Raw genomic sequence first — 19008 nt, 5'->3', positions numbered from 1 at the left:
GGATGCTTGAATGTGCGTGGATGTAGTGCGGATGACAAGAAACGGATGATTGCTGATGTTATGAATGAAAAGAAGTTGGATGTCCTGGCCCTAAGCGAAACAAAGCTGAAGGGGGTAGGGGAGTTTCGGTGGGGGGAAATAAATGGGATTAAATCTGGAGTATCTGAGAGAGATAGAGCAAAGGAAGGGGTAGCAGTAATGTTGAAGGATCAGTTATGGAAGGAGAAAAGAGAATATGAATGTGTAAATGCAAGAATTATGTGGATCTTCTTCTCCCTCTTCCCCTTTCCTCTTTCCTTTTCTCTTAAACCATACCCCCGGCCGGGATTGAACCCGCGGTCATAGAGTCTCAAAACTCCAGCCCGTCGCGTTAGCCACTAGACCAGCTAGCCACAATAAGATTCATCCAACTAGGTATATTTCTACACCATAGGAAGGTTAGCACAGGCACCACTGTGACCACAAATGCAAGTTTTTACAGACGAATCTCCAGCTTGCATCTGTGGTCACAGTGGTGCCTGTGCTAACCTTCCTATGGTGTAGAAATATACCTAGTTGGATGAATCTTATTGTGGCTAGCTGGTCTAGTGGCTAACGCGACGGGCTGGAGTTTTGAGACTCTATGACCGTGGGTTCAATCCCGGCCGGGGGTATGGTTTGTTTGCAATCGTGTCATTATGATTTCTTGAGTTATGTGGATTAAAGTAAAGGTTGGATGTGAAAAGTGGGTCATAATAAGCGTGTATGCACCTGGAGAAGAGAGGAATGTAGAGGAGAGAGAGAGATTTTGGGAGATGTTAAGTGAATGTATAGGAGCCTTTGAACCAAGTGAGAGAGTAATTGTGGTAGGGGATCTGAATGCTAAAGTAGGAGAAACTTTTAGAGAGGGTGTGGTAGGTAAGTTTGGGGTGCCAGGTGTAAATGATAATGGGAGCCCTTTGATTGAACTTTGTATAGAAAGGGGTTTAGTTATAGGTAATACATATTTTAAGAAAAAGAGGATAAATACGTATACAAGATATGATGTAGGGCGAAATGACAGTAGTTTGTTGGATTATGTATTGGTAGATAAAAGACTGTTGAGTAGACTTCAGGATGTACATGTTTATAAAGGGGCCACAGATATATCAGATCACTTTCTAGTTGTAGCTACACTGAGAGTAAAAGGTAGATGGGGTACAAAGAGAATAGAAGCATCAGGGAAGAGAGAGGTGAAGGTTTATAAACTAAAAGAGGAGGCAGTTAGGGTAAGATATAAACAGCTATTGGAGGATAGATGGGCTAATGAGAGCATAGGCAATGGGGTCGAAGAGGTATGGGGTAGGTTTAAAAATGCAGTGTTAGAGTGTTCAGCAGAAGTTTGTGGTTACAGGAAAGTGGGTGCAGGAGGGAAGAGGAGCGATTGGTGGAATGATGATGTAAAGAGAGCAGTAAGGGAGAAAAAGTTAGCATATGAGAAGTTTTTACAAAGTAGAAGTGATGCAAGGAGGGAAGAGTATATGGAGAAAAAGAGAGAGGTTAAGAGAGTGGTGAAGCAATGTAAAAAGAGAGCAAATGAGAGAGTGGGTGAGATGTTATCAACAAATTTTGTTGAAAATAAGAAAAAGTTTTGGAGTGAGATTAACAAGTTAAGGAAGCCAAGAGAACAAATGGATTTGTCAGTTAAAAATAGAAGAGGAGAGTTATTAAATGGAGAGTTAGAGGTATTGGGAAGACGGAGGGAATATTTTGAGGAATTGTTAAATGTTGATGAAGATAGGGAAGCTGTGATTTCGTGTATAGGGCAAGGAGGAATAACATCTTGTAGGAGTGAGGAAGAGCTAGTTGTGAGTGTGGGGGAAGTTCGTGAGGCAGTAGGTAAAATGAAAGGGGGTAAGGCAGCCGGGATTGATGGGATAAAGATAGAAATGTTAAAAGCAGGTGGGGATATAGTTTTGGAGTGGTTGGTGCAATTATTTAATAAATGTATGGAAGAGGGTAAGGTACCTAGGGATTGGCAGCGAGCATGCATAGTTCCTTTGTATAAAGGCAAAGGGGACAAAAGAGAGTGCAAAAATTATAGGGGGATAAGTCTGTTGAGTATACCTGGTAAAGTGTATGGTAGAGTTATTATTGAAAGAATTAAGAGTAAGACGGAGAATAGGATAGCAGATGAACAAGGAGGCTTTAGGAAAGGTAGGGAGTGTGTGGACCAGGTGTTTACAGTGAAACATATAAGTGAACAGTATTTAGATAAGGCTAAAGAGGTCTTTGTGGCATTTATGGATTTGGAAAAGGCGTATGACAGGGTGGATAGGGGGGCAATGTGGCAGATGTTGCAGGTGTATGGTGTAGGAGGTAGGTTACTGAAAGCAGTGAAGAGTTTTTACGAGGATAGTGAGGCTCAAGTTAGAGTATGTAGGAAAGAGGGAAATTATTTCCCAGTAAAAGTAGGCCTTAGACAAGGATGTGTGATGTCACCATGGTTGTTTAATATATTTATAGATGGGGTTGTAAGAGAAGTAAATGCGAGGGTCTTGGCAAAAGGCGTGGAGTTAAAAGATAAAGAATCACACATAAAGTGGGAGTTGTCACAGTTGCTCTTTGCTGATGACACTGTGCTCTTGGGAGATTCTGAAGAGAAGTTGCAGAGATTGGTGGATGAATTTGGTAGGTTGTGCAAAAGAAGAAAATTGAAAGTGAATACAGGAAAGAGTAAGGTTATGAGGCTAACAAAAAGATTAGGTGATGAAAGATTGGATATCAGATTGGAGGGAGAGAGTATGGAGGAGGTGAATTTTTTCAGATATTTGGGAGTGGACGTGTCAGCGGATGGGTCTATGAAAGATGAGGTGAATCATAGAATTGATGAGGGGAAAAGGGTGAGTGGTGCACTTAGGAGTCTGTGGAGACAAAGAACTTTGTCCTTGGAGGCAAAGAGGGGAATGTATGAGAGTATAGTTTTACCAACGCTCTTATATGGGTGTGAAGCATGGGTGATGAATGTTGCAGCGAGGAGAAGGCTGGAGGCAGTTGAGATGTCATGTCTGAGGGCAATGTGTGGCGTGAATATAATGCAGAGACTTCGTAGTTTGGAAGTTAGGAGGAGGTGCGGGATTACCAAAACTGTTGTCCAGAGGGCTGAGGAAGGGTTGTTGAGGTGGTTCGGACATGTAGAGAGAATGGAGCGAAACAGAGTGACTTCAAGAGTGTATCAGTCTGTAGTGGAAGGAAGGCTGGGTAATGGTCGGCCTAGGAAAGGTTGGAGGGAGGGGGTAAAGGAGGTTTTGTGTGCGAGGGGCTTGGACTTGGAGTGAATGGAGACAAATGGGTTTTAATACTTGACGTGCTGTTGGAGTGTGAGCAAAGTAACATTTATGAAGGGGTTTAGGGAAACCGGCAGGCCGGACTTGAGTCCTGGAGATGGGAAGTACAGTGCCTGCACTCTGAAGGAGGGGTGTTAATGTTGCAGTTTAAAAACTGTAGTGTAAAGCACCCTTCTGGCAAGACAGTGATGGAGTGAATGATGGTGAAAGTTTTTCTTTTTCGGGCCACCCTGCCTTGGTGGGAATCGGCCAGTGTGATAATAATATATATATATATATATATATATATATATATATATGCAATAAGATCACAGTAAACAGGTGATTTCAGAATATGCAAAACAACCAATGTGAAAGAATAGAGAAGTTCCAAGGGCTTTCGTGACTACTCACATTATCAAGGAACAATTGTTCCTTGATAATGCGAGTAGTCACGAAAGCGCTTGGAACTTCTCTATTCTTTCACAGTGGTTGTTTTGCATGTACGTATATATATATATATATATATATATATATATATATATATATATATATATATATATATATATATATATATATATATATATATATATATATATATGTATATATATATATATATATATATATATATATATATATATATATATATATATATATATATATATATATATATATATATATATATATATATATATATATATATATATATATATATATATATATATATATATATATATATATATATATATATATATATATATATATATATATATATATATATATATATATATATATATATATATATATATATATATATATATATATAATTTTCAATTGAAGTTCGCTGTGTTAAGGAAAATTAAGAATGAGACAATTATACATACCATTCTTCTAAGACGTTTAACAAGCAGGTGAAGTATTATGTCAAGAAACAGTGTGTCAGTTAACATGGCCTGTACTTTAGCTGGTAACTAGTGACCTCACTCACAGTTTGCGTGAGGTTACCGTTGTCAATCGTGTGAGGTGTTGAAATTGATGGACAACTCCAGTGACAGTAGAATCAATTGATTGCTATTTTGTAATTACGCAGCGTCGGTCGCATCCTTGTTGCAAGAGGCACGTTGTAATTGCAAAAGAAAATTAAATGAATCGAATGTCACTGCAGTTGTCTTGAATTTTAAAGTCTTTACAGCAGAAGGTGGAAGTGTGTTACTCCCTCCGGAATTGGCAGTGATGTCACTGATGTTAGTTAAAAGGACACTAGTGCAACTAATGTGACATTAGTTGCACTTGTATACTTTTACCTAACATGTTTTCGATAATTATAGCAACATTATTACTATGTCACTTATTTCTAAGTCACTTGTTGGTCATGTCACGATACACGAGTTCTTCCTTTCACTCGGTGTTTCGTGCACTTGATGACTGCCGTACAACACACGGCGATAAACAACAGTTGTCTTTAGTTATTGTTTCTAGAATTGGGAATTGTGCACGGGGATTTATGAATTATATTCTACTAATACAGCATATCTACAAGCCTATTGCTGTGATAAGACACACTTTCGAATCATTAGTTAGTCCAGTGGTTCCCAACCTTTGGTCGTTGTACCCCTGGGGGTCGGGGCGTCCTCTGACGTTGTACTGGGGGTCTGTGAGCTAAGTTCAAAATTTCAAAGCCGTTTCCAAATCGGCAGGACTGAATTAATTTTTTAGACGCTTTTTTTTAAACTGTTATTCTTATTTTATGGGCTGGGGAATCGAACATGCCAAACCTCCATCAAGTTACATTCCGTACAACTTATCAGACTTTTGGTAACATGTAAAGAATGAGTAGCCAGAACTGACATCCAAAGCGCTGAGATATTTAATGCCAATCTCCACTACATGTTTGCGAGCTACCTTTCTCCCAGCTGTTTTATATCAAAATACAGAAACAGGATGAATGTGGAACCTGATCCAGGCTTAAAACAGTTTGGCGTTGAACCTGAAATTCGGAAGAGAGTGTCAACAAAGCAGCATCAACCATCTCATTAAATAAGTTTTTCTTAATACTGCCACTTATTTAACTGTATACTCACTACTCAGTTACGTATTTCTTTCAGTTGAGAGATGAAACTGGGAAAATGAGTTCGTTGTTTGTTAATAAAATTGGTTTGTTGAGTAGACACACCTTTCAAAAACCATGGACCCCTGGGAAAATTAATTTAAATAAAAGGGGTCCTTGGTGATGAAAAAGTTGGGAACCATTGAGTTAGTTAAACCAGCCACACGGAGTGTTACATTAGTCTGTTATTAATTTTCATCGTATTTTATCGTGATTTTTTGATGAGTAAAACACATGTGCGACACTTGGGCATCACCTACACTATAAACTTCTTCAGTCAAATACAGAAGCAGCGATGCAGCAGTGAAACAAAGATAATGTAATCAGTTCATCAGCCTTGGAAAATGTTGATGGACTTCGTTTCACTACCACTAACACCTGCTGCCTCTGTTTCAACAATATAAATTCCCGACCGTTGCACATGTGTCTAAATCATCAACTGTTCGGTATGTATTTCATACCATTTTCAACATCCTGATTTTTACCTTCCTACAGCGACTCGTCTGCAGAAGGAGGAGGTGGCTCTCCCCGCGACTGCGACTACTACAGCAGTAGGCAGCCACAAGAAGCCCCGAGGACCATCCCTGGGGCGCACCAGCTCAACCCCTTCGGCATGGACCTCGGCGTGAGGAGTAACCGAAGCTCTGTAGTGTCACAAGACCAGGTGGGTTTCCATCTTCCGTCTGCTCTCTCTCTCTCTTCTCTCTCTCTCTCTCTCTCTCTCTCTCTCTCTCTCTCTCTCTCTCTCTCTCTCTCTCTCTCTCTCTCTCTCTCTCTCTCTCTCTCTCTATCTATCTATCTATCTATCTATCTATCTCCCTCTATCTCATCTACTCTCTCCCTCCTTCCCTCACTCCCCTTCCTCACTCATGAATCTCTAACTAGAGTAACGGGGCTGGTGTCTCTCTAGAGGACCATCTAAAACGACAACATTTAGAGTGAGACAGGCTGTTAGAAACTGCAGCTTTCTCGAGGATAAATGTTGAGAGAGACAGGGAGGGAGAGAGAGAGAGAGAGATATTGATGGAATGTGTGATACACACACACACACACACACTTGTATACTGAGTGTGGTATAACACCTTCATTAATTTCTTAGTGATAATAAAGGATGTTGATAATGTAAAGATTTAGTTCCCTTCAAACGTTTTAACATTGTAACGAAGGTAAAAACTTAGTGCGACAGGTCAGTAATAAAACTTAGTGCGACAGGTCAATAATAAAACTTAGTGAAATAGGTTAATAATAAAACTTAGTGCGACAGGTCAGTAATAAAACTTAGTGAAATAGGTCAATAATAAAACTTAGTGCGACAGGTCAGTAATAAAACTTAGTGCGACAGGTCAGTAATAAAACTTAGTGCGACAGGTTAATAATTTTAAAAGCAAACACTCGTAACCTTAATATCAAAATTTGTATCAGTGGCTGGCGAGAAGGCTTCCAGGCTAGAAGGCTTCCAGGCTAGAAGGCTTCCAGGCTAGAAGGCTTCCAGGCTAGAAGGCTTCCAGGCTAGACGGCTTCCAGGCTAGAAGGCTTCCAGGCTAGAAAGCTTCCAGGCTAGAAGGCTTCCAGGCTAGAAGGCTTCCAGGCTAGAAGGCTTCCAGGCTAGAAGGCTTCCAGGCTAGAAGGCTTCCAGGCTAGAAGGCTTCCAGGCTAGAAGGCTTCCAGGCGAGAAGGCTTCCAGGCTAGAAGGCTTCCTGGCTAGAAGGCTTCCAGGCTAGAAGGCTTCCAGGCGAGAAGGCTTCCAGGCTAGAAGGCTTCCTGGCTAGAAGGCTTCCTGGCTAGAATGCTTCCTGGCGAGAAGGCTTCCTGGCTAGAAGGCTTCCTGGCTAGAAGGCTTCCTGGCTAGAAGGCTTCCTGGCTAGAAGGCTTCCTGGCTAGAAGGCTTCCAGGCTAGAAGGCTTCCAGGCGAGAAGGCTTCCAGGCTAGAAGGCTTCCAGGCTAGAAGGCTTCCAGGCTAGAAGGCTCCCAGGCTAGAAGGCTTCCAGGCTAGAAGGCTTCCAGGCTAGAAGGCTTCCAGGCGAGAAGGCTTCCAGGCTAGAAGGCTTCCAGGCGAGAAGGCTTCCAGGCTAGAAGGCTTCCAGGCTAGAAGGCTTCCAGGCTAGGAGGCTTCCAGGCGAGAAGGCTTCCAGGCTAGAAGGCTTCCAGGCTAGAAGGCTTCCAGGCTAGAAGGCTTCCAGGCTAGAAGGCTTCCAGGCTAGAAGGCTTGCAGGCTAGAAGGCTTCCAGGCTAGAAGGCTTCCAGGCTAGAAGGCTTCCAGGCTAGGAGGCTTCCAGGCTAGAAGGTTTCCAGGCTAGAAGGCTTCCAGGCTAGAAGGCTTCCAGGCTAGAAGGCTTCCAGGCGAGAAGACTTCCAGGCTAGAAAGCTTCCAGGCTAGAAGGCTTCCAGGCTAGAAGGCTTCCAGGCTAGAAGGCTTCCAGGCTAGAATGCTTCCAGGCTAGAAGGCTTCCAGGCTAGAAGGCTTCCAGGCTAGAAGGCTTCTAGGCGAGAAGGCTTCTATGCTAGAAGGCTTCCAGGCTAGAAAGCTTCCAGGCTAGAATGCTTCCAGGCTAGAAGGCTTCCAGGCTAGAAAGCTTCCAGGCTAGAAGGCTTCCTGGCTAGAAGGCTTCCAGGCTAGAAGGCTTCTAGGTTAGAAGGCTTCCAGGCTAGAAAGTTTCCAGGCTAGAAGACTTCCAGGCTAGAAGGCTTCGAGGCTAGAAGGCTTCCAGACTAGAAGGCTTCCAGGCTAGAAGGCTTCCAGGCGAGAAGGCTTCCAGGCGAGAAGGCTTCCAGGCTAGAAGGCTTCCAGGCTAGGAGGCTTCCAGGCTAGAAGGCTTCCAGGCTAGAAGGCTTCCAGGCTAGAAGGCTTCCAGGCTAGAAGGCTTCCAGGCGAGAAGGCTTCCAGGCTACAAAGCTTCCAGGCTAGAAGGCTTCCAGGCTAGAAGGCTTCCAGGCGAGAAGGCTTCCAGGCTAGAAGGCTTCCAGGCTAGAAGGCTTCCAGGCTAGAAGGCTTCCAGGCTAGAAGGCTTCCAGGCTAGAAGGCTTCTAGGCGAGAAGGCTTCCAGGCTAGAAGGCTTCCAGGCTAGAAAGCTTCCAGGCTAGAATGCTTCCAAGCTAGAAGGCTTCCAGGCTAGAAGGCTTCCAGGCTAGAAGGCTTCCTGGCTAGAAGGCTTCCAGGCTAGAAGGCTTCCAGGCTAGACGCTTCCAGGCTAGAAGGCTTCTAGGTTAGAAGGCTTCCAGGCTAGAAAGTTTCCAGGCTAGAAGGCTTCCAGACTAGAAGGCTTCCAGGCTTGAAGGCTTCCAGGCTAGAAGGCTTCCAGGCTAGAAGGTTTCCAGGCTAGAAGCTTCCAGGCTAGAAGGCTTCTAGGTTAGAAGGCTTCCAGGCTAGAAAGTTTCCAGGCTAGAAGACTTGCAGGCTAGAAGGTTTCCAGGCTAGAAGGCTTCCAGGCTAGAAGGTTTCCAGGCTAGAAGGTTTCCAGCCTAGAAGGCTTCCAGGCTAGAAGGTTTCCAGGCTAGAAGGCTTGCAGGCTAGAAGGCTTCGAGGTTAGAAGGCTTCCAGGCGAGAAGGCTTCCAGGCTAGAAGGCTTCCAGGCTAGAAGGTTTCCAGGCTAGAAGGCTTCCAGGCTAGAAGGCTTCCAGGCTAGAAGGCTTCCAGGCTAGAGGGCTTCCAGGCGAGAAGGCTTCCAGGCTAGAAAGCTTCCAGGCTAGAAGGCTTCCAGGCTAGAAGGCTTCCAGGCGAGAAGGCTTCCAGGCGAGAAGGCTTCCAGGCTAGAAGGCTTCCAGGCTAGAAGGCTTCCAGGCTAGAAGGCTTCCAGGCTAGAAGGCTTCTAGGCGAGAAGGCTTCCAGGCTAGAAGTCTTCCAGGCTAGAAAGCTTCCAGGCTAGAATGCTTCCAGGCTAGAAGGCTTCCAGGCTAGAAAGCTTCCTGGCTAGAAGGCTTCCAGGCTAGAAGGCTTCCAGGCTAGACGCTTCCAGGCTAGAAGGCTTCTAGGTTAGAAGGCTTCCAGGCTAGAAAGTTTCCAGGCTAGAAGGCTTCCAGACTAGTAGGCTTCCAGGCTAGAAGGCTTCCAGGCTAGAAGGCTTCCAGGCTAGAAGGTTTCCAGGCTAGAAGCTTCCAGGCTAGAAGGCTTCTAGGTTAGAAGGCTTCCAGGCTAGAAAGTTTCCAGGCTAGAAGACTTGCAGGCTAGAAGGTTTCCAGGCTAGAAGGCTTCCAGGCTAGAAGGTTTCCAGGCTAGAAGGTTTCCAGGCTAGAAGGCTTCCAGGCTAGAAGGTTTCCAGGCTAGAAGGTTTCCAGGCTAGAAGGCTTGCAGGCTAGAAGGCTCCGAGGCTAGAAGGCTTCCAGGCTAGAAGGCTTCGAGGCTAGAAGGCTTGCAGGCTAGAAGGCTCCGAGGCTAGAAGGCTTCCAGGCTAGAAGGCTCCGAGGCTAGAAGGCTTCCAGGCTAGAAGGCTTCCAGACTAGAAGCCTTCCAGGCTAGAAGGCTTCCAGACTAGAAGGTTCCCAAGCGAGGTTCCCAATGATAAATATCACTCATGATAATTGCTTGTGTTGGTGAGCATCTCTCAACACGTCACAACACACTCTCTCTAATTGGTTAATGAGGTTTGAACCCTGCCGACTACACGATGGTCATTAAGACTGCACGTAACCTGATCATCACCAGTCATCAATGTTTCGGTCCCTGAAAAATTAGGGATTAAAATATACTCAACTCACACACTGAGGTTCGATTCCCAGTACGGGTGGAAACAGAACGTGTTTCCGTTAGATAGGTGTCCATGTTCACCTGTCAGTAAAATAGGTACCTGGGTGTTAGTTGATTCTTGTGGGTTGCATAATCATGATAAAATTGACCTAATTTCCCCGAAATGCTCAGCATAACAAGGGACTTTCTATGTAATAGTATGTCATTGACGTCAGCTAGACTTGTACACCTTGTACATGTACTTGCAGATGTAAATTTTATTGTTATTATACTCTGAGATATACACACTGCAGGGTGAGTGTAGCCCTGTTTTCTCTCACTCCCTTCACACCTTGTGTGTTATACCCGGGATATACCTGTAGGGTGTTTCGGGGGTCATCGCCCCCGCTGCCTGGTCCATGACCAAGCCTCGTGGTGGATCAGGACCTTATCACCCAGGCTGTTACTGCGAGACGCACGTAAACCACAGCCTGGCTGGTCAGGTAGAGGTATTTCTGCCCACTCATGAACCCGTCATCGTCAAGGAACCTTCCGACTGAAAGCATTTTGGTGACTCCTGTCGCATTTATATAATTTCAGTAACTGTTTTCGTTATTTACGTTAGAAATAAAATAAGTACAATTATTGTCCCTGAGCCTGGCACGCCTCACTCACTCAGAAAATGACTTAGGGGTTAGTTACACGTTTTGAACGTTTAAAAAACTATATGGCTCGGGTGCCTTGAATGTAAAAAACTCAAGGCTCCCTACAAGATACCCTTGGCCATGGCACCCTGGTACAAGATACCCTCGGGCATGGCACCCTGGGACAAGATACCCTTGGGCATGGCACCCTGGTACAAGATACCCTTAGGCATGGCACCCTGGGACAAGATACCCTTGGGCATGGCACCCTGGGACAAGATACCCTTGGGCATGGCACCCTGGGACAAGATACCCTTGGGCATGGCACCCTGGGACAAGATACCCTTAGGCATGGCACCCTGGGACAAGATACCCTTGGGCATGGCACCCTGGGACAAGATACCCTTAGGCATGGCACCCTGGGACAAGATACCCTTAGGCATGGCACCCTGGGACAAGATACCCTTAGGCATGGCACCCTGGGACAAGATACCCTGAGGCATGGCACCCTGGGACAAAATATCCTGAGGTATGACACCCTGGAGATTAGTACCATTGGGCATGGCACCCTGAAGCATGACACCCTGGCACATGGCACCCTGAAGCATGGCAGCCTGGGGCATGGCTAGATACCAGACACACTAATTTACTTCTGCCGAGATGTCCAGGTGTCCATCTCGCGCTAGGCGGACGAATGGTCAAGCCAATACGAAATGCAAGAAAAAAAAGTGGGTACATCACATGTTGAAAATTTGAGGCCGATCCGAAGAGGCATTCTCAAGCTCTAGGTATCCCCCTCTTCCCACAACCCTTGTTAGGGAGATTTGACGCCAGAGGTATCCCCTTTCTGGATGACAACACTATATGCAGGATTAATGTTAAATTTAGGTATAACTACCCTAAGCCATAGGTATAATAACCTTAAGCCATAGGTATAACTACCATCAGCCTAAGGTATAATTACCATAAGCCATAGATATTATAACTAACCATAAATCATAGGTATAAGTATCATAAACTATAGGTATAATTACCCTAAACCATAGGTATAACTACCATGAGCCCCAGGTATTATAACTGCCAGAAACCATAGGTATAATTATCAAAATATCAACTCGGTTATAGACGTCACTGGTAACGAGTGTCAGCCTCTATCATCAGTGATACACATCACTAAATTATATGTTCTAATTATCACTCTATAATATTTTGTGCATTATACGTCAGCTGATATTTCGCTTCCTTCTTTTGTTTATGAAAAGTTATTATATTTTTTTTTGTATAGTGAAAATCAGACTCGTAAAGTTACGTTCAGAATTAAAAATATTGAACTTAAGTGGTTTTAAGTTCAGAAGCTTTGATAAAAGGCTGAATTAGCTAACTTTAATCATTAAGTTTAAAAATGCTTTTTTTTTTATTAATTTAGTAACATCAGTAAAAGTAAAATTTCATTAAATTTAAAATTTGTTCTTAAATTCAGGAAGTCTTTTAAAAAAAAATAATATTCATTGATTTTTCAAAAATCTTAAATTCAGTACTTTGAAAAAAAAAAATTAAGTTCAGTAACTTAAATCCTAATTTTGTAACTTCAAAAAAAAAAAACTTAAATTCACAGTAACTTGAAAAAGATTATTTCAGTGACTTTGATATTATTTATGTCATAGGAAAGTGAACTTTCTACAAAGTTCCCACAAATGAACTTTGTTTATACTTGTAAGAAGAATATTGAATGAATATAAGAACGGTATATAATACCGACATGTTGATAAGTGAGATAGATGTGTGACAGTTATATATCTTTATTCCGTAACGTACCGCCTACACAGTAGGCTTCTTCACTGCAGAAGCAGTGAAGACGATGTAGTCAGTCCCTCAGCCTTGAAGACGTAGTTTTGAGGGACTGACCACCTCAAAACTACGTCTTTAAGACTGAGGGACTGACTACATCGTCCTCACTGCTTCTGCAAACTTCCCTGTACTCGACTGAAGAATCCTACTGTATAAGAGAAACGTTTCAGAATAAAGATATGTAACTGTAGCACATGTGTCTTATTCAGTGTGTGATGTAGTGATGTAAAGGTTTATTTTGTGTCTCCTTGCAGAGGAAGCTTAGAGGAGATCCATAAAGGTATTAGAATCCACGAGCGACTCACACTAACACGTTCACATACCAAGGTAGCCTTGATGACGCTCTTCCTATCCTCCCTTAATGTTATCCTTGTCTCCCTATCCTCCCTTAATGTTATCCCTACCTCCTTGTCTCCCTATCCTCCCTTAATGTTATCCCTACCTCCTTGTCTCCCTCTCCCCCCTTAATGTTATCCCTATCCTCCCTTAATGTTATCCCTACCTCCTTGTCTCCCTCTCCCCCCTTAATGTTATTCCTACCTCCTTGTCTCCCTATCCTCCCTTAATGTTATCCCTACCTCCTTGTCTCCCTCTCCCCCCTTAATGTTATCCCTACCTCCTTGTCTCCCTATCCTCCCTTAATGTTATCCCTACCTCCTTGTCTCCCTCTCCCCCCTTAATGTTATCCCTACCTCCTTGTCTCCCTATCCTCCCTTAATGTTATCCCTACCTCCTTGTCTCCCTATCCTCCCTTAATGTTATCCCTACCTCCTTGTCTCCCTATCCTCCCTTAATGTTATCCCTACCTCCTTGTCTCCCTATCCTCCCTTAATGTTCTCCCTAACTCCTTGTCTCCCTATCCTGCTTTAATGTCACCCCTACCTCCTTGTTTCCCCACTCTCCCTTAATGTCATCCCTACCTCCTTGTTTCCCCACTCTCCCTTAATGTCATCCCTACCTCCTTGTTTCCCCACTCTCCCTTAATGTTATCCCTACCTCCTTGTCTCCCTACTCTTCCTGCCTGTTTCGTTACTCTCTCTGCCTGTCTTCCAGCCTTCCCTTTCTGTTTCCCTTCCCTCCCTCTCTCCCCTCCCTTTCTACTCTGCCTCCCAGCCCTCCTTCCTTATTTTCTACCCTCTCTCCCTGCATTCCTACCCTCCTGACGTTCCCTCCCTGCCCCCTAGACCTCCCTCTCACCTTCCCTTACCCTTCCTTCCTGTCTTCTCACCCTGCCTACTTTACTCTCCCTGTCCTCCCTCCCTCCCTAGATCAATAGCGACACATCCACACCAGTGACTGGACTCACCATCACATATATGTTCATTAATTCAATCAGATACGAATCTGCAATCATCATTACCCTTGCAATGCTCATTTAATCATCATTGCTGCAACATTGCTTTGCATATATTTTTCCATTTCTGGATTTTTTTTCACTGGTGATGCATTCTATGTAACGGTTATTTTTCCTTCCATTCATGTGCCTGACATTGTACTGTGAAAGTGTTATGTTTGGTGGTGACCACCACCCTTTTTGTTCTACCACCATTTTCTTTGGTCTTTCACCACCTTGTCTGCCGTTACACCCCCCTTCCCCCCTCTTTTTTGGTCTACTACAACCCTCGTTATCCTACCACCATCACCACCACCATCACCACCACCATAACCACCACCATCACCACCACCATCACCACCACCATCACTACCACCATCACCACCACCATCACCACCACCATCACCACCACCATCACTACCATCATCACAACCACCATCACCCCCCTCCACTCTGTCTTTGTCCAACTACCAACCTCGTTGGCCTACCACCATCACTACTCCCTTGTAACATAGTTTCTCCCTCGTGATTCGTCCCTTTGTGGATCCTTAGAACAGGATTGGCAGTTGCAGTCTGTCTATTTTAAGCACTACCAGCCAACTGAAGTAGCAGCTTTCTATTTTAAAATACCCCCCCCTCCTCCTCCTGCAAGGAATGTGCAACCATCCCTCTCTGAAGTTCCAATTCCCTATTCTAAATTATTACTGTCGCCTCCATGGGTAATATCATCAGCTCTTTAAAAAAAATAATTGCTTTGCATTTTGGCCCTGAGAATGCATTAATATCTTTGTATATGACGCTAACCTTATCTAAAGCTATATCTTGAACCCCTGATGTATTGTTACACACACACACACACACACACACACACACACACACACACACACACACACACACACACACACACACACACACACACACACACAGGAAGAGATAGACACACAAGAGGTATAAAATACCTTCTAAATGTTGAACAATGACACAAAATCAATTTGAACTCTCTATTCGGAGAATCTTGTTCTTTGAAAGGTAACTTATGAGGGATCAGAGATTGTATGTTGATGGTGGCCGGACTTCTGGTGTAAATATGTCTTGCTGCTCTGTATAATCCTCAGTGACATGGTCAAAAAATTATTTCTTGTCTAAGAAAGTTCAAGACAGCAACACCTCCAGACAGCAACACTTCCAGACAGCAACACTTCCGGACAGCAACACTTCCGGACAGCAACACTTCCAATAACAACATTTCCAGACAGCAACACTTTCAAACAACACTTCCAGGCAGAATCACTTCCAGACAGCAACACTTTCAGACAACAACACTTCCAGACAGTAATACTTCCAGACAACAACACTTCCAGACAGCAACACTTCCAGACAACAACACTTCCAGACAACAACACCTCCAGACGACAACACTTACAGACAACAATTCCAGACAACAGCACTTCCAGACAGCAACACTTCCAGACAGTAACAATTCCAGACATCAACGCTTCCAGACAGTAACAATTCCAGACATCAACGCTTCCAGACAGCAACACTCAAGACAGCAACACTTCCAGACTGTAACACTTCCAGACAGCAACACTTCCAGACAGCAACACTTCCAGACAGCAACACTTCCAGACAGCGACACTTCCAGACAGCAACACTTCCAGACAGCGACACTTCCAGACAACAACACATCTCTAGTCATCTCTTATTGTCACTGCACACTTTCTCACTTCCAGTTTTCCTCCATAATTAATTTTATCTAAATTTTTGAGACATCTTTGTCGCACGTCTGACTATTCTTATGTCAGTATTTATTGATTGTGAGGCCCAGGCACTGTAGCACAACTTCGTACTCAGTTTTGGTTGACCACAAGTTTAAAACGTAACCAGCATTTTGCTCCCCTTTTTTTTCAAAAGTTACATTATTTTACGTTATATATTATAATGATATTACATTATATAATACAATATTAAATTGCATATATATATATATATATATATATATATATATATATATATATATATATATATATATATATATATATATATATATATATATATATATATATATATATATATATATATATATATATATATATTGTTTATATGATTTTCTGGTGATAATGGGAAGTGAAACAGAATTCTTCCTCCGTAATCCATGCGTGTTGTAAGAGGCGACTATAATGCCGGAAACAAAAGACTAGTAAACCCTTCTCCTTTCGTTTTTCGTTTTAGGTCACCCTGCCTCGGTGGGATACGGCCGGTTCGTTGAAAAATAAAATATCTTTGCTTTTAATGGCCCGAAGGTTATTATTATTTTTAATAGCATAGCTTAATGTAGGTTTTAACAAGAAAATTTAACTTCTAGATCAAGTCTTTTGTGTCACAGTTTATATACAATCGTCAAACTGACTATTTTTTGGGGTGAATGACATAGAAGACAGTGACTCACAATACCGTGACTGTCTACAAATCTCAAGTAATTCACAATTCAGAGAGGGAATTTTATAAGAATATTTTGGTTCTTTCTGGATCATTATCATATCCAGGAGGGACATGATAATGATTTCTCTCTCTCTCTCTCTCTCTCTCTCTCTCTCTCTCTCTCTCTCTCTCTCTCTCTCTCTCTCTCTCTCTCTCTCTCTCTCTCTCTCTCTCTCTCTCTCTCTGTCTCTCTGTCTCTCTGTCTCTCTGTCTCTCTCTCTCTCTCTCTCTCTCTCTCTCTCTCTCTCTCTCTCTCTCTCTCTCTCCTCCCTCTCTCTCTCGATGCGAATTTGCGAATATTTTCATTAATTAAATCTTGCGAATAGTTTCTTTAAATGTTATGAATATTCTCGTTAACTCTTTTTAATATTACCTTTAAATCTTACGAATATTTTAGTTAAATCTTACGAATATTTTAGTTAAATCTTGCTTGATGGGTTAAGGGGAGACTGAGACAAGATTCACAATTTTAATCCTTTTGTGGTGATACATAAAGGCATTATTTATTTCTAAGCTAGTCTCTCGTACCATCCTGGGAGTCTACAGTAGTGAGTCTGTTAAAGTGGTAAAGAGTCATGTTAAGAGGTACTGTCCTGTTTCTGGACCAAGAAAGCAACACCTTCGTTGTTTTCTTGGGTGAGACAGGTGGAAGGACGCTGTCTTATTTCTTAACGAACTGAACACCTTTTGTGTTGTTATGGGCTGAGTATGACCCGCGTCAGGGAACACTGTGTTCTAAAGAACAAGAAACGCTGCTTTGAATTCTTTTAAAAACTTTGTAAAACCCGCGTCAGGAAACACTGTCTTGTTTCCTGACCAACAAACACACCTCCTGCATTTTGGATAACATTCATTAAATTCCCTAATTTACCAAGAGACGATAAACCACCCCTGAGATTTTTTTTTTGTCATTCTTATATTTTGTGGACAATCCCATAACCCATTTTTAGCACATGGTATAAATGTAATTTTTTGTAATACTGTTTTTTTTTTTGGTACGCTTTTGTTACATTTGTACTATTTTTCTTGTTTCTTGCAGACACCTCCGGAGAGTCCAAGTTCGGCAATGTTTCACCCTTCCTAAAGTACATCTTCAAGTAGATTTTAGATATAGTTTCAGTTTTTTCATAATTCTGTATCTATACATTTATAAGAAATGTATTTTGCATTTTCATATTCTAGTGAGAAAACAAAAAATTAGTTGTTTCAAAAAAAAAAAATCGTTTTTCTGGTGTATATTATTGTACATTATCCCCGTCATCTCTCACATGTGATAGTGTTGGTTGTTGAGACTCTCTTCATTATTATTCATTGTTATTACGGTCACTACATTCCATTTTTGCCATGTTTATCACTCATATTACCCCTTGCTTGTCTTGAATCTACTTCGAAAACTCACACACAAACACAAAAAGAGAAATTGAAGAGCCTATGAACATTGCAAGAGCTGCACAGGAGCTGTACCCCAACTTGTGGATTTTTTGAGGAAGTGTCAAGACTGAGATGTGTGTCAAGTTTTAAGTGTCAAACGTGAATCAAGTGTCAGTCATCTAGAAGTCAGAGAAGGATTGTCAGTCATCTGGAAGTTAGGGAAGAGGTGTCAGCCGTCTGGAAGTCTTGGACAAGTGTTACATCACACACACTCGCTTTGTCCTAATGATGGTAAGTGCTAACTATATATATTCTTATTTTAATATTAGTGTATAATACCTACAAGATGAGGAAGTACATATATGTGTGTAGCATGTGAGTTCCATCCTGAGGGACTGATTACCGCATCTTCCGTTGTCTTCTGTGTATAGTTCTGCAAGGTACAGAGACTGATTATTTTATTGTCTACTGTCTCTGGTTTCAACAGTTTTCAATATTCTCTGTAATGAGTCGATAAAGCCACTGGTTGGCGAAACGTCCTCAAATAAAGATACCCAGGTGTTGCACATGTGTCTGATTCTTCACTCACATTCTTGCATGCAACCGACTGGTTGGTTAATTACACTTGAAGCCTATCGCCTACATGAGGCTCATTAATTAAGGCTGGATGCCACATGTTCACATGTTCAAGAGTATTTTAATCCCTAAAATAGGGATTAAAGTAAACTCTTGAGCATGCGTACAATGAGATACAGGGTATATACCATTGTATATACCCTGACGTGTTCATAGGAGTTAACTCAGTGGTAGCAGGTGCGCGCCTGGTGCTCCAGTAGTAAGGGACTGGTCCCACACTTTCTTAAAAAAAACGGAATCCATTTTTCTTGGAGTATTGTAGAAAATTTTAAATAGAATAAAACTTAAAAAATACTGAAAAAAATATTGAAAACTCTGTATTTTTATGGGATTTTTAACTCTCACGAGTTTAGTGAACCCTTAAATGTTGCACGACTTCCTGCCTGAGCCGGTACGTTACTCTCCTCTCAACAAGCTTTCACTAAGACTTCTTTTGTTTAAAACGTCAGAACGCCTTATCCGATCGACTTCAACTTTTCAACCCTAGTCATCTGTTACTAAGTGAAGGTTCGTGGAACGAACGACAAGTGCAGGTACCCTCTGCTCAGTTTTATTTAGACTATTCCCGAAATTGATTTCCATGATATAACATTATTATCATTATCAAAACTAAACGCTAAACCCATCAGGGTCATACATCACTG

The 19008-nt window shown here is 42.5% G+C and overlaps 1 protein-coding gene across 3 annotated transcripts in view; it reads left to right on the top strand.

Annotated features, from left to right (window-relative positions):
* LOC128696324 (apoptotic chromatin condensation inducer in the nucleus) overlaps positions 1-17534 on the top strand; it is a 104299-nt gene extending 86765 nt beyond the window's left edge. The window contains exons 3-5 of one of the 3 annotated variants that reach the window (XM_053787523.2): positions 5887-6055; positions 12798-12870; positions 17397-17534. In XM_053787523.2, the coding sequence (XP_053643498.1) occupies positions 5887-6055; positions 12798-12821 (193 nt within the window). In that variant the 3' untranslated portion in view covers positions 12822-12870; positions 17397-17534. The remainder of the gene's footprint in view (positions 1-5886; positions 6056-12797; positions 12871-17396) is intronic. The other 2 variants (XM_053787524.2, XM_053787522.2) reach the window with 2 other exon arrangements.
* Positions 17535-19008: the final 1474 nt, after the last annotated feature.

This window comes from Cherax quadricarinatus, chromosome 39, assembly GCF_038502225.1.
Source record: "Cherax quadricarinatus isolate ZL_2023a chromosome 39, ASM3850222v1, whole genome shotgun sequence".
NCBI lineage: Eukaryota > Metazoa > Arthropoda > Malacostraca > Decapoda > Parastacidae > Cherax > Cherax quadricarinatus.
Note: the sequence above shows the minus strand (reverse complement) of the source record. Positions and strands in the feature narration are given on the sequence as shown.